General features: G+C 50.9%; 6 protein-coding genes across 6 annotated transcripts; 3 read left to right on the top strand and 3 right to left on the bottom strand.

Moving 5' to 3' along the window:
* Positions 1–541: 541 nt before the first annotated feature.
* BO85DRAFT_175329 (uncharacterized protein) lies at positions 542–2710 on the top strand. The gene is made up of 2 exons (XM_025654315.1): positions 542–946; positions 1008–2710. The coding sequence occupies exons 1-2, from the start codon at positions 843–845 to the stop codon at positions 2356–2358; spliced, it is 1455 nt and encodes a 484-aa protein (XP_025510787.1). The 5' UTR covers positions 542–842; the 3' UTR covers positions 2359–2710.
* Positions 2539–3540, top strand: BO85DRAFT_175314 (ribonuclease P subunit p20 family protein). The gene is made up of 3 exons (XM_025654314.1): positions 2539–2790; positions 2852–3234; positions 3265–3540. Exons 1-3 carry the CDS (start codon positions 2718–2720, stop codon positions 3454–3456), a joined length of 648 nt encoding a protein of 215 aa, XP_025510788.1. The 5' UTR covers positions 2539–2717; the 3' UTR covers positions 3457–3540.
* Positions 3541–3912: 372 nt separating this feature from the next.
* Positions 3913–6151, bottom strand: BO85DRAFT_463614 (fungal specific transcription factor domain-containing protein; the record flags this gene model as incomplete). The annotated part of the gene is made up of 6 exons (XM_025661936.1): positions 3913–4171; positions 4225–4892; positions 4991–5589; positions 5773–5891; positions 5958–6022; positions 6077–6151. The coding sequence occupies 6 exons, from the start codon at positions 6149–6151 to the stop codon at positions 3913–3915; spliced, it is 1785 nt and encodes a 594-aa protein (XP_025510789.1).
* Positions 6152–6791: 640 nt separating this feature from the next.
* On the bottom strand, positions 6792–9083 carry BO85DRAFT_383011 (putative cytoplasm to vacuole targeting Vps64; the record flags this gene model as incomplete). The annotated part of the gene is made up of 2 exons (XM_025656493.1): positions 6792–7910; positions 7962–9083. The coding sequence occupies 2 exons, from the start codon at positions 9081–9083 to the stop codon at positions 6792–6794; spliced, it is 2241 nt and encodes a 746-aa protein (XP_025510790.1).
* Positions 9084–9929: 846 nt separating this feature from the next.
* On the top strand, positions 9930–11020 carry BO85DRAFT_453767 (MGR2/ROMO1 family protein). The gene is made up of 5 exons (XM_025661127.1): positions 9930–10043; positions 10128–10154; positions 10210–10239; positions 10292–10382; positions 10470–11020. The coding sequence occupies exons 1-5, from the start codon at positions 9989–9991 to the stop codon at positions 10591–10593; spliced, it is 327 nt and encodes a 108-aa protein (XP_025510791.1). The 5' UTR covers positions 9930–9988; the 3' UTR covers positions 10594–11020.
* BO85DRAFT_453768 (YoaK family protein) lies at positions 10983–11966 on the bottom strand. The gene has a single exon (XM_025661128.1). It carries the CDS (start codon positions 11802–11804, stop codon positions 11178–11180), a length of 627 nt encoding a protein of 208 aa, XP_025510792.1. The 5' UTR covers positions 11805–11966; the 3' UTR covers positions 10983–11177.
* Between the last annotated feature and the right edge of the window lie 380 nt (positions 11967–12346).

A 12346-nucleotide genomic window follows, 5' to 3' on the forward strand; every position in this document is an offset into this window, starting at 1 on the left:
AATATCACTATCGTCGGGGATATTTAGTGTGCAGAATCCCCACCACCGCAAACTACTCTTTCATTTCTTCCAACCCAAACCAAGAGAATCAAATCCCACCAGAGCAACGCACGACTGTCATGGCAATAAGTGGAGAAAAATTCCCCTCACAAACCACCCCACCAACTAAACAAAAATTCTCCGTTAGCAGCAACAATGACATGCCTAGTATTCTCCCGCCAGTAACCAAGTGGGGATGACAAGTTCCTACCCGGTGCCCTTTTAGCATCACTCACGCCCAAATCTGCCCAATAACAACCCACCCTCAACAACCGCCAACACATCAAGCTTATACCACCTTCTCCACCCAAACCACCAGATGAAACATGGCACCTGGAATGGACTGCATTGGGTTTCAAGCACCTTCAGCTTGATGTGTTGTCATGTCATTGGCCCAAGGGCAATCATCATGGGGTGGACAGCTCATAGGGTATGAGTTGATGTCTTACTCACTCACTGAGTGAATAATGCATTGCTGGAGGGGAGGTAAAGAAGAGGAGGGTAGGGTTAGGTATATCCTGCGTGTTCCCCCTCCCCCCTGTTGCATCTTTGGAATCTGTAGTGAATTTTCTTCTCCGTTACTTTGGTCCGGTCGTGTTAGCAACTATCGTGCTGATGCTTGACCGTTTGACTTGAACCCATACTTCGACATTCTGGAGGTCATCTTTCATTACTATTTCTCGGCTGAAGAAGAAGACGACGACGACGAAGAAGAAGAAGAAGAAGATTTGAGCGTTAGTGTTAGTATTAATTGGGATAAGTCTACATCTACTAGCACCAGTACTGCAAGTACGGCTACAGACATGGTCGCCGGCGGCAACACCAGCAACATGTCTGCTAGATATACTCCCAACGTGAAGCCCGAGTTCGACGATGATCTCGAGGAGTATGAGCAGCCCGAGCTATCGTGAGTATCAACCCTCCTCCACCTATCACAACCACCTACTAACAATACATCATCTACACAGCCCCTACGAAACCCGCCTCGTAATCGTCCTCCTCGGCCCCAGCGAACGCAAATTCTCCATCCCCGAATACTACCTCAAGCAATCCCCCGTCTTCGCCGACATCCTAAGCACCTACCCGAACTTCATCACGCGCACAACCCCCTGCATCGCCCTCCCAGACATCGACGACGACATCACCCACACGATCGTCCACTACCTCCACACGGGCACGTACCAAACCCTCCGCCACAGCGGCGACTGGACCAAGACCGAGTACCGACGCAGCGTGCTCGCTTACGCCGCGGCATCCAAGTACGAGCTGAGCGGCCTACTAACTCTATCCAAGAAATACATGCAAAAGCTCGACAAAGACCTTTCCATCTTCGACGTTCTCAGCGTGGCCAGAAAAGCCATCACCAAGGTCCCGGACTGGGACCAGTGGTTCTTCAGCGTGTATATACGGAGCCGACTCGCCGCGGCGTTCGATGAAGATGAAGATCTCTTCGAGAGCCCGCGATTCCAGTACCTCCTTGGCGCGGAGCCCGGATTCGTGACGTGCTTGGTGCAGGCCATGGTAGCTATCTACGAGGCGAAGTTGTCGGAGCTGAAGCAGTATCCCAGGATAAATGGGTACCACCACCATTATGATGACCCGGACGAGAATCACAGGGAAGAGAAGCAAGATCATGAGATCAGTAATGGTGGATATATGGAACCCACGCCCACCAGCCCCGGACGAAACTACAATAAAGCGGTGATCTTCATCGAGGAAACCATGTCAGACAGACAACCGTCAGAGGGCGGCGGCGCCCCCTCGGATGCAGGATACCCGGACTCAATCCAAGACGAGCACCCCCTCACCACCACAGCAAGAGAACACATGGAGGCTTTCCCCGAGCTAACAGATGACGTATACGTCCCCGAAGCGCAACAACAGGAGGAGCGCTACGCCCCGACTGAAGAGACGATTGTCGAGGAGCCCAGCCCCGAGCCTGACACGAAGTCGCACACGCTAGAGAAAGACATTGTCACTGAGCGGTGGGGCGCATGGCGCAATTGGGCGAATAAGGATAGGGACTGGTACAGGAACGACATGCATGATGGAGCGACGCCGGAGAAGCCTACTGCTGTTCCTGAGCAGCAGCAGCAGCAGCAGCAGCAGCCGCCGCCGCCGATCGAAGATCCCGTTCCGGAGTACCCTGAGATGCAGCGGTCTGTGACGGAGGAGACTGCCGCGACTGAGAATGTTCCTCCGGCTGAGAATGTCAATGTTAATGGGAAGAAGCTGGGGAAGAAGAGCCGTAAGAAGAAGATGCGGGCGCTGTTTTCCTCTGCTGAGGAGCCGAAAGCTGAGTTGCAGGCTGCGTACTAATTGGTAGTTGGGGTGGAGTAGGGGGATATGGTAAGACTGTACAAAAGCTATGGCGTTTGGGATTTGGTTTAGTAGAATGTTGTCAATGATGTTACTCTCTTAATGTGACATACGAGAATGAATGATGATGATGATTGGAATACAATGGGAATTTCCAAAAGAGGGAATGTCAGCGATAAGCCCGATAAGAACCACGACTTGACCGCGCTAACCTCATTCGGAATGGCACCTCATTTTCCCAATTCCATCACTTTACTTTATCGCTGCTTCGCTCCTCTTCGGTCCCTCATCTCTGTATACAACAACCCACACGTGTCTTGTTACCAGCGACCGCGAATACACCTCCTCCTACCGCCAAGATGACGCCTGCTCCACTAACCAAAACTCTCGAATTCGAGAAAAAGAACCAGAAGATGCCAAAACTCCCCAAACGTAAGCTTCCTTCCTCCGCCTCTTTCTCGCGACAATCCCACTAACCTGCTACGCAATGCAGATGTGAAAGTCAAAAAGCGCCCCATCCCACATCCCTCCACTCCCTCCCCGTATTCGGGCTCCTCATCTCCCAAAACCATCTACGTTTCATCCAGCTCCCCCACAATGGGCGTCGTCAAGCGCGTCCAGAAGTACCTTCGGGCGGCGGAGAACCGCGCCACGGCAAAATTGCTCAGCGGAAACAACAAAGGAAAGAAGGGCGACCGAAGGAATCAAATAACACAATTGGCGCAGAGTAACGAAGCGCTGAAGAAAGAGGAGGTGTTTGTGAAGGCTACGGGACGGGCAATGGAGAGGGCCTTGAAGGTGGGGAAGTGGTTTGAGGCGAGAGGAGAGGAGTATACTGTGAGCGTGAAGACGGGGAGCGTTCTTGTGGTCGACGATGTGGTGGAGGATGAAGAAGAGAGGAAGAAGGCGGTAGAGGAAAGTGAGAGGTTGAAAAAGGAGGTTGAAGAAGCGAAGCTGAAGGATGGGAATGGTGATTTATCCAAGTCAGCGATGCGAAAGAGAAAGAGAGCCGTTGCGCGGTTGGAGGGCGAGGAAGAGCTGCCCGAGACTAGGACGAGGTGGGTGAATATGGTGGAGGTGGCGGTTTCGTTGAAGTGAGGTTCCCCGTGAGATGGTATGGAAAGGAAATGAAATGGACGATACGAAGCCAGGCGGCACGCTGCTGAATATACCAGCCAGGCGGATAAATCCCTCCTCTTGCGGGCGCCATGGCCAAGCATTCATGCAGATGCCGATGCAACTCAGCCGGCAAGCCCAGTCCGGCCTCAGTCGCTTTCGGCCCCTCGAACAGCCGCAATAGATCTAGACCTTGTGCCGATTGTGCGCTTTCCCGGTGTCACGACGACTGCAGGCCGGCTGCCTTGGAAGATTCTCCCGGTCACGTAGCGTCTACCCAGCATCCACATGCAGCGGGCGCTCAGCAGCAAGACACAAGCATGGTCGGCCGTCGATCTCATCGAAGTATGGGTATTCTTCACGTACAACGGCACGGCAACTCCTCTAGCGATCTAGTGTTACCGAAAATCAAATGGCTGTTCACATCTGAAGCAACTCTTAGTTCATATGTTGAGATCCTGCTCGCGCCTTGTTAATAGCACTACTAGCAAGGCGTCCTAATTCCATCACGAAGTTTTCGAAGAGCTTGATGTGATAAGCCGATAATCTCGGGATTTCTAACGGTACGCGTGATCTGATATGAGTTGGCACTGACATGAACAGTTCCAAGTCGTCATCGATGCCACCGTGCGTTGGATTAAAAAGAATGTTAGAAAAAAGATGACAGATAGCTGTCAGGAAATAGGGAAGAGTAAACCTGTATAACATGTTAATGATAAAGACAATGAGCTTTCCACAACCGATGCTTACCTCAAGTTGGACTTATTGAAATCAAGACGGTCATCAAGGAACTTCTGCAGCATCGATCGACTGGCTTCAACGCTGATAGCGAGACTCGATCCTGCTTCAGATGTATCGTGATTCTGGACCCAGGCAGAGCATCTTCCACTTGCTTGATGTATCATACTCATGCAGTACAGGTAGTGTAATTGAAAGATTGTATTCGGAGTGTCCATGGCGTTTGTTTCCCGATCAACGAGGCGTGGCCGAAAGTTGGTGGGAATAGACACTCTCCAAACTTCCAAGGCGCTGTCGAGATCGCGAATAGCGCCCAATAACTGGGCATCTGTCTGGCGCAAAGCTTTCAAGGAGTATAATCGATGATACACCTCAGATTGGAGCATGGCAAGACGTATGACTGCGAGAAATTCTGGCGCAGTGTGGTGGATATCAGGGAGTGTGAGGTCGCACTGACTCTCATCCAGGCACGGAGGATGACCCGCGCGTAGACTAAACTCCTTATCCATGATATAACATATCCAAAACAATTCTCGGACATGCAGGCTCCTCCTGAACTGGTCGTCGTCGATGTAGACTGGGGCAAGGTGACCATCTAGATGGAAGACGAAGCGTATCGCAGATGTGAGTAACATCTCGAGTATCAGGATATTTCCCGTGACTACCAAGGAGCAAAGACTCTGATTTGCATGATTTTAGCACCTGCCTGCCTTGCCCACTTCTCACCCTAACGTTCCCTTTCATATTCCGTAAATCAGTGCGAGGTTGTCAAACTTACTATCATCAGAACGGCCTGCAGGCCATCTATGGTAACAGACTCGTGCAGCATCCGGGGGACCAAGTCGTGGGCGGTCTGAAGATGGTCCTCTGTATGCACTACTCTATGCCCATGTTGCTGGTCTGCGGAATGTACGCAGGTTGCCGTAAACGCATGAATGCAGGCTCTAGCGCTGTCAGCACCAGGAGATGAGACACTCGTTTCGTTATGGTAGGCGGCAGCGACAGTTGATTCAAGGAGCACTCGGTCTACAAACGGAAACATTTTGGAAAGGATTGAATTCTCCCACTCGTCATGCAGCTGACACAGGATTCCCTTATCCGGAAGCGGTACTGCATGCGCGACCCCATTGGGCGTTAACGGGTCGAGTATAGATGGCCTTGGTGACGTATACTCGAGCTTTACATCTTCGCCGGTGCGTTCCTTAATCCACTGGCGGCCAGTAGCGGAGAAGAATGGCAGGCCATTGAAAGTGCATAAATTCCCGAGAGCATGTCCTCCGACATGGAGATTGTTCTGGGGCCCGACAGTAAGAGTAAAGGTCATGTCCGGTCCACTCTGTCTTAATGGCGGGCCCGATTGGTGATTCAGAGCTACACCTATCCACAGAAAGATCAGTGTCTCCCTCGAACAAACGTAAATTTTCAAACAAACTAATCTGATGGTTAAAGGGGCATGATATGTTTGTTTACCTTTTGAAGCAAGCGGTATTTCGGTGGAACTAATCCGTTGGGAGCTTAGACGAGTCAGTGTATAAACAGAACTACATTGACAAACAGTACCTTGGAGAGTCATGGGATCTAGAGCGTTCCTGGATACGTTCCTGGTTGCGTCTGAAAGTACAAGGAAGATCATGGTGATGGCACCAATTGCAGCGTGGCGTTGCTGCATCACACTGAATCTAGATTGGGTTAGTATCGAGGTGGACAAACAACGTAAGGCATTGTGAATAGGTAGTAATCTGTACCTTCCTCTTGTAGCAGGCATCACAAGCGCGACAAATTCTCTGCCGACGCTTGGGCCGAGGTTTCGCTATACTAGACGGTCTTGACTGCATGCTTGGACGGGAACAACAGCAAGCTGTACTTGGTTGTAGCTACTAGAAACCCGTCGGATGGCAGCGGCGATCAATGTATGGGGCGCATCACGTGAGGTCGCCATCGCGAAGATACTACTACGAAGTTCAAACATTCCAACTATGAAACTATATAGAAAGCATACGCATTTATTTAATGAGAATCGTCCGGGTATAGGTCGTCAAAGAAAACAAGAAAAGCATGAGATGGTCATTCATCGCTCGGCTGGAAAAAGGAGTATGCTATGATAGACTAATACACAAAGGCGGGTGAGCCTTTTACACGACCTGCTTCTGCCCGTGAGAAAGAGACATCGACATAGAAAGAAATCCCACTGCTGCCAGGAATTCGTTACTGGAACAACAGGGTGCCCACGAGGAGTGATATCTAGGAACAAACAAGAAAAGTGAGGGAGGGTCATGCAAGTTATGCAAAAAGGATAACTGCACATAAGAGGGGGGCAAGAAGAGGGAATAAACGGAAATAACGGGTAAAGAAGATAAATCGACCCATAGACCCAGCGCACAATCCCTGCTGAGCATCGGAGCAGAATACAAGATGGGACAAACTATGAAATAGAACCAGCGGAGAATTCAGAAAGAAAAGGTATGAAGGAAGGATCGAAGGTTAGTAACTTGAAGAACAAGACGAGCTTTTCAAGGTGTTATCGAATGCACAATTTATGTCATGCGCCAGCAGAAGGCATGATGTGCTAGCCAAAATGATCATTTGTCCATCTTCTGCCAGCTGTTCAGGTAAGCCATCAGCCCAACGCCGAGAAGCACCACTCCAAGCATAGAAGCAAAAGGACTGGATTGCTCTAAGACGTCGTGGCGGTGTGACTGTGTCGCAAACGTCGTGCTTGCGTTGTCCACCGCTTTTGTAGCTGACGGCGTCGCAGTGAGCTGTGGTTGCTCAGCGCACACGCTGCCCTTCTCTTCGGCGGACTCTTGTGGCTCAGATGGAGAACCAGCAGGAGCAGGAGCATCTGTCTGCGCACCAGACACTACTTTGCCTTGAGCACGCTCTGCGCGCTCTTGCCGCAGAGTTTCAATCATCTCCGCCAGCGACTTCCGCGCCTCAACAGTCTCATTCTCCGCGACTTCTGCCCGGTCTTTGAACATTGTGACTTGCTTCTTCATCTCCTCCATCTCCAGTATCATTGACTCGAGACGACGTTGTAAAGCATCTGTTTGACTTTCTGCCATGGACTCCTTTTCAGAAGCGGGTGCATCAGAATCGATCGAAGCTCCGGCATCCGGCAGCGTAGTCTTCGGCTCTTCCATTTCAGTCAAGTTCTTAGTGCTGTCTTCGACTTCAGCATCTGCGGTGAGGCCGGGAGCAGGCTGAATGGATTTCATCTCCAAGCTACGGGCCTTCTCCTCGGCAGATTCACGAGCATTTCGTTCCTGAATCAGCAACGCTTCTAGCTCCTTAACACGAGCACCCTGGCTATCGAGCTCCCTTTTGGCGGAGGACAGAGCCTCAATGAGAGACAAGATCTGGCTATTTTCACGTGTAACGGGCGAGTTCGGGCCAAGCTTAGACTTTTCTGTCTCGGATCGCTTCAACGGTGATAGGGCGTCTGTGCCATTCCGCGGCAAAGCATCGGGCTTTTCGGGCAAGGGTTGCTGCGGTGGAGGAGCTGGCGGGTCCGAAAAGCGAGAGAAGGAATCTACGCGAGGCATCTTTGGCCGCCCATTAACTGGACGGGGTGCATTATTATCCGCTGGTGAAGGCTTCGGTTTCTCCTTCTCTGCATATCCGGGTTTCATTATAGTAGTCAAGAACTCGTCCGTTTGCCGGAGCTCTTGTGATTGTTGTTTAGCCTGTTTCATTTCACTCTGAAATCGTGTTAGAGCAAGCTCGCTGCGAAGGTGACCTTAATGACATACCGTAAGTCGCTTAACAACTTGTTCTATAGATATCGGAGAATTCCAATAGTTCATCTGACGTTGTTGTTGTATTGCGTTGAATTGACTGCTGGCTGCACTCTGAGCACTGCGGTTGCTCATGGTGCTTCCCGATCGTCCCCTGAGATGTGACATCGGTTGACTAAGGGGTGACGGGAGCAGTCCATTTCCAGAAGCAGGATCCAAGTCGCCTAGTGTGAGGTCCAAGATATTCGGAATACTGCTGTATACGCCGGCATGTTCAACCTTGGCGGAAACCTTATGATGAACAACCGTTTTCTGATCCTCGCTGACGATATCAATTCCAAGCTCCAAGGTATCGTTCTCGCGAAGCTCATGGGGTTCCGATTCGCGATTCTCCGGAGACAACCGCTGCCCATTCACGAATGTACCGTTTGACGACTTGACATCCCTGATCCAGATCTTTCCGCTCTTGTCTGCCCAGATCTCGGCGTGCTGTCGAGACAGCACCTTGGAATCGAAGTAACCGTTCACTGGGGTTGGCACAGTCTTGGCGTTTGTCTGACGGCCTATGCGTAGTAGGTCCGGATAGAAGGGTACGTTAATCTGCTTCTTGTCGAAGGTACCGTTGATGGGTAAGAGTGTGAGAATGGCGGGAGGATCGCCTGCTGGTGCGCTCGCGACGCGTACGCCATTTTGTTGTGATGCTTGAAGCATGTGTTGAGATGGAACAATGGAAGACGGCTGGTGAATCGCGGTCATAGTAGAAGAGGCTCCTGGGCCCGAAGAAAAGGCCGGCATAGCCTGGGAGCGGGCGCTGCTCAGCCCAGCCACCGGCTCTGACTTAGAAGCTGTCCAGTTATTTCTTGAGGATTTCTTCTTTGCTGACCATGTAGCGTGTTCGACGTTGTTCACGTGTCCCGCATTAGAGGGTTGCGGCGTGACTATAGCGGTTGAGGTTGATGAAGTAGATGCTAGGGAAGAGGAGGAATTCGATCTCTGAACAGTCCTTCGCGGCAAAAATGTTCGTGAGACTTCTTCCGCGTCCATTGAAGACAGAGCACCTTGTCCTCCGTTACCAGAGTCGAACCATCCCAAGTGAGGGCCCGATTGCACACTAGGTGGTGATGCCACAGCAGTCATGGAGAAGGATAGCGTATGATGAGTGTGATGGAAAGGAGCTCTATCTCATAGGCGCTCGTCCGCTCAACGGAAAAAGAGGATCGTCAACGTATGCAAGGAGAAGCGTTCGGATGCTAATGCTAATCGCCCGTGAGTGCCCGTCGCGACGGACCTCGAAGGCAAAAATGTTTGTAGCGACGGTAGGCGCGCGGAAATATCGTGAATACAGTCCGTTCGGCTAGTGAGAGGTCACGTTAGCAATTGTCCGGACGACCCTCATATAAACATCGAGTCCGTTTCCGCATCGACGCAACAGCGCCTGCCATCGTCGAGTGCCATGCGAGACCCAACAGCTAGCAAGCCAAACTTACCACGGCAGGATGAGTATGAACAGTTGAGTCTAAAAAGGGATCTGATGGTGAGGCAAGAAGGCGCTTCAGTCCTGACCAAGGAGGCGTGGTCTTGGCCCGAACCGAGGAGTGAACGGACCAAACGACCGGGCAGCGACGAAGACGGAGGCACGAGACGGAACTACCGCCTTGCACAGGCTCCTAAGCCGCCGAAAAAGTAAGTCGAGGCACTGGATCAGAAGTTTCAGGAGCAGACTTCATGGGGAGAGCCACCAACTTGCGGCGGGAGAGAAGAGCCGATCAGCTCACGGCTTCCTTCGTCTCCCTACGCCTGAGGCCAAAAATCACGTGTGAACACACGTGTGGTGCTTAGGTAACACCGCACGGACCTTTGGTTACCAATACGGCAGGCGGTGTCACGTGCTTCTGGGCCTCGGGTTTCGATGCGCCCACCGTTGGAGCTTTGCTGCCGACTCTAGAAGACTGAAAGCCGGAGGAATCGACCGTCTGAGGGAAACTGGTCTTGTGCTGTCAAATTCTTTGCGCTCGCTGTATATTTATTAACTATCATTCAACATGCCCGTCGTTGCTGGTCCCCCTCAAGGGCATGGTCCCTCTACCTTTGAGAAGAGTTAGTTAACCGGATCTCATGCCATTCACCAGCTGGAAGAGTTTCGCTCAATCTGTTGTACTGATTTACTGACTTGATTTACAGTGAAGATGGGTGCCATGATGGGATCCAGTAGGTTGAACAAGTTTGCATGCTGTTTACTACGGTACTAATCCTTTTCCAACAGCTGTTGGAGGTATCATGGGTTTCATCATCGGTTCGTCTATGCAAACGCAACCCCTCCTTTGAACCCGACTAATATGAAGCAGGAACTGTCACCATCTTCCAATACGGAGCTGGACCTAACGGTGTTATGCGTACCCTGGGTAAATACATGCTTGGTTCTGGTGCTACTTTTGGGTATGTTCTGCGCAATTCCTTACGTTCTACGTCTATTCTTCGCTTCCGTACGTTCGATTGCTTGATACTAACCATACATTTTGACAGCCTCTTCATGTCCATCGGCAGCGTTATTCGTACCGAAGGCCCTCACAACGACGCCTGGCTCCGCGCTCGCGGACCCCCGATGATGCTCCCCCGTCAGAGCCCTCTGCGCCCTATGCGCGACTAAATACTTGATGAGAAGATGGAATTATACCAATTGAGGGATGTGGGCTTTGTGAGGTGGAGGAAGACTGTACGATAGCGTATCCTGAAACATGGAACAAGGAATGACATGTTAATCGCCAAGACGCAAGACAGAGCAGAGCAGCAGTGGCAGTATCATGTACATATCGAAGGGCAACTCAACCCTGTCCGCTAGTCACCTGATGCTTTGCAATGTACTGAGCGTCCTGAAGCGGTTGTGTTAATCATAATGGAAGTCATGAATGATGCATACATAGCAAGTGCTGGTATATTCATCACTATATTGATCATCAACTGAACTCTGCGGTTTCTATCTGTGAAGTATCACAGTACTAGCGATTACATTCACACCCACCCTACTCAGCAAATAAGCATGAAAAAAGAAATCTATACCTTCTATTTTTCGCGAACCTAAGTCTACCCATCCATCTATACAACAACGCCCCCCAAACAAAATACTATACAATCGCACTCCCTCCCTACATACACACACACACCACATACCTCACTAACCACCATACCCCAAGTGACCGCACCCACTCCCCCAACCCATCCTCATCCAACAACCTAGTTCCTAACAGGCATCCAAACTAACCACCCCAACCCAATAAGGAACTTAATCCCAGCCGCCAACCAGAAAGTCGACGCCATCCCGCCAGCACTCCTATTCAACCAACCGCCCACAATAGCTCCAATCAACAGAGCCACCACGCCCGCAATTCTCCTATTCCGCTTAACATTCTGCACAGCCAGGATATTCTTATCCGACGCAATATCAAAATACACGCTCGTGATGACCACACTCGGGATTTCATTAAATCCCAACGAGCGCGTGCTATTTATAGACCCGGAGGACTGGAAGGCCAACAAGCCAATGGGAATCAGCTCGAGGAGCTTGCCGCCATGGTGGTGGCCAGAGATGACGTCGGCTTCGGATTCCGCGATAAGTCCAGACTGGATCAGGGAGACGGCAATCACGATGAGAATCACTTGGACCATGAAGGAGGCGAAGAGCGTGCCGCGACGGGCGGGACCGAGGTGTCGTCCGACGAAGCTGAATATGAATGAGCCGGTCACGAAGCTGGCGATTGACACGATGGATTTTAGCCAGCTGTCGCTGTCGTCTTTGGGGAGGGAGGCGGCGCCGAGGCCGAGGACGACGGTGTTTCCTGTTAATAATTTCAATATTAGCATTATGGTAATGGGTTAAGGGATTTAGGTGGTAGGATAAAGGGGAAGGGGAGATGTCCAACCGGTTTGCATAGCTAAGAAGCATGACCACGCATTGAACGCGGAGCTGTCGCAAAGCCCCGTGACGAAGCACAGAATGATACAGATGATGTCGGCATAGTTGCTATCGACGGTCTCTCTTAATCGGCGCACTTTCGTCTGCTGGGATTGAGGGGACTTGGGGTTTGTGGAGGATTCCACGACCGGGAGAGCCGGTGATTTCGCGGGGTGGAAGGGCTCTGACATTCCTGAGCAGTAGTACAGTATAGTAATAAGGTGATGAGATATGTACAAGGATAAAGTTAAGATGATATATGCATGCGGCAAAGCAAGCAATGATAATACCACCGACTATATCGGATTAAGACACATGCAGAAAAGATAGATTAAAAGACAAAGTTACGAAACGCCATCACAGATAGAGAGAAGAGTCTAGCCACCCCCTCTTCAACACCCTAAACCCTAAGAGGAGGGGGGAGAGAATCTCCATAAATAGATAGGAAACT

The sequence above is a fragment of the Aspergillus piperis genome, assembly GCF_003184755.1.
Source record: "Aspergillus piperis CBS 112811 unplaced genomic scaffold BO85scaffold_28, whole genome shotgun sequence".
NCBI lineage: Eukaryota > Fungi > Ascomycota > Eurotiomycetes > Eurotiales > Aspergillaceae > Aspergillus > Aspergillus piperis.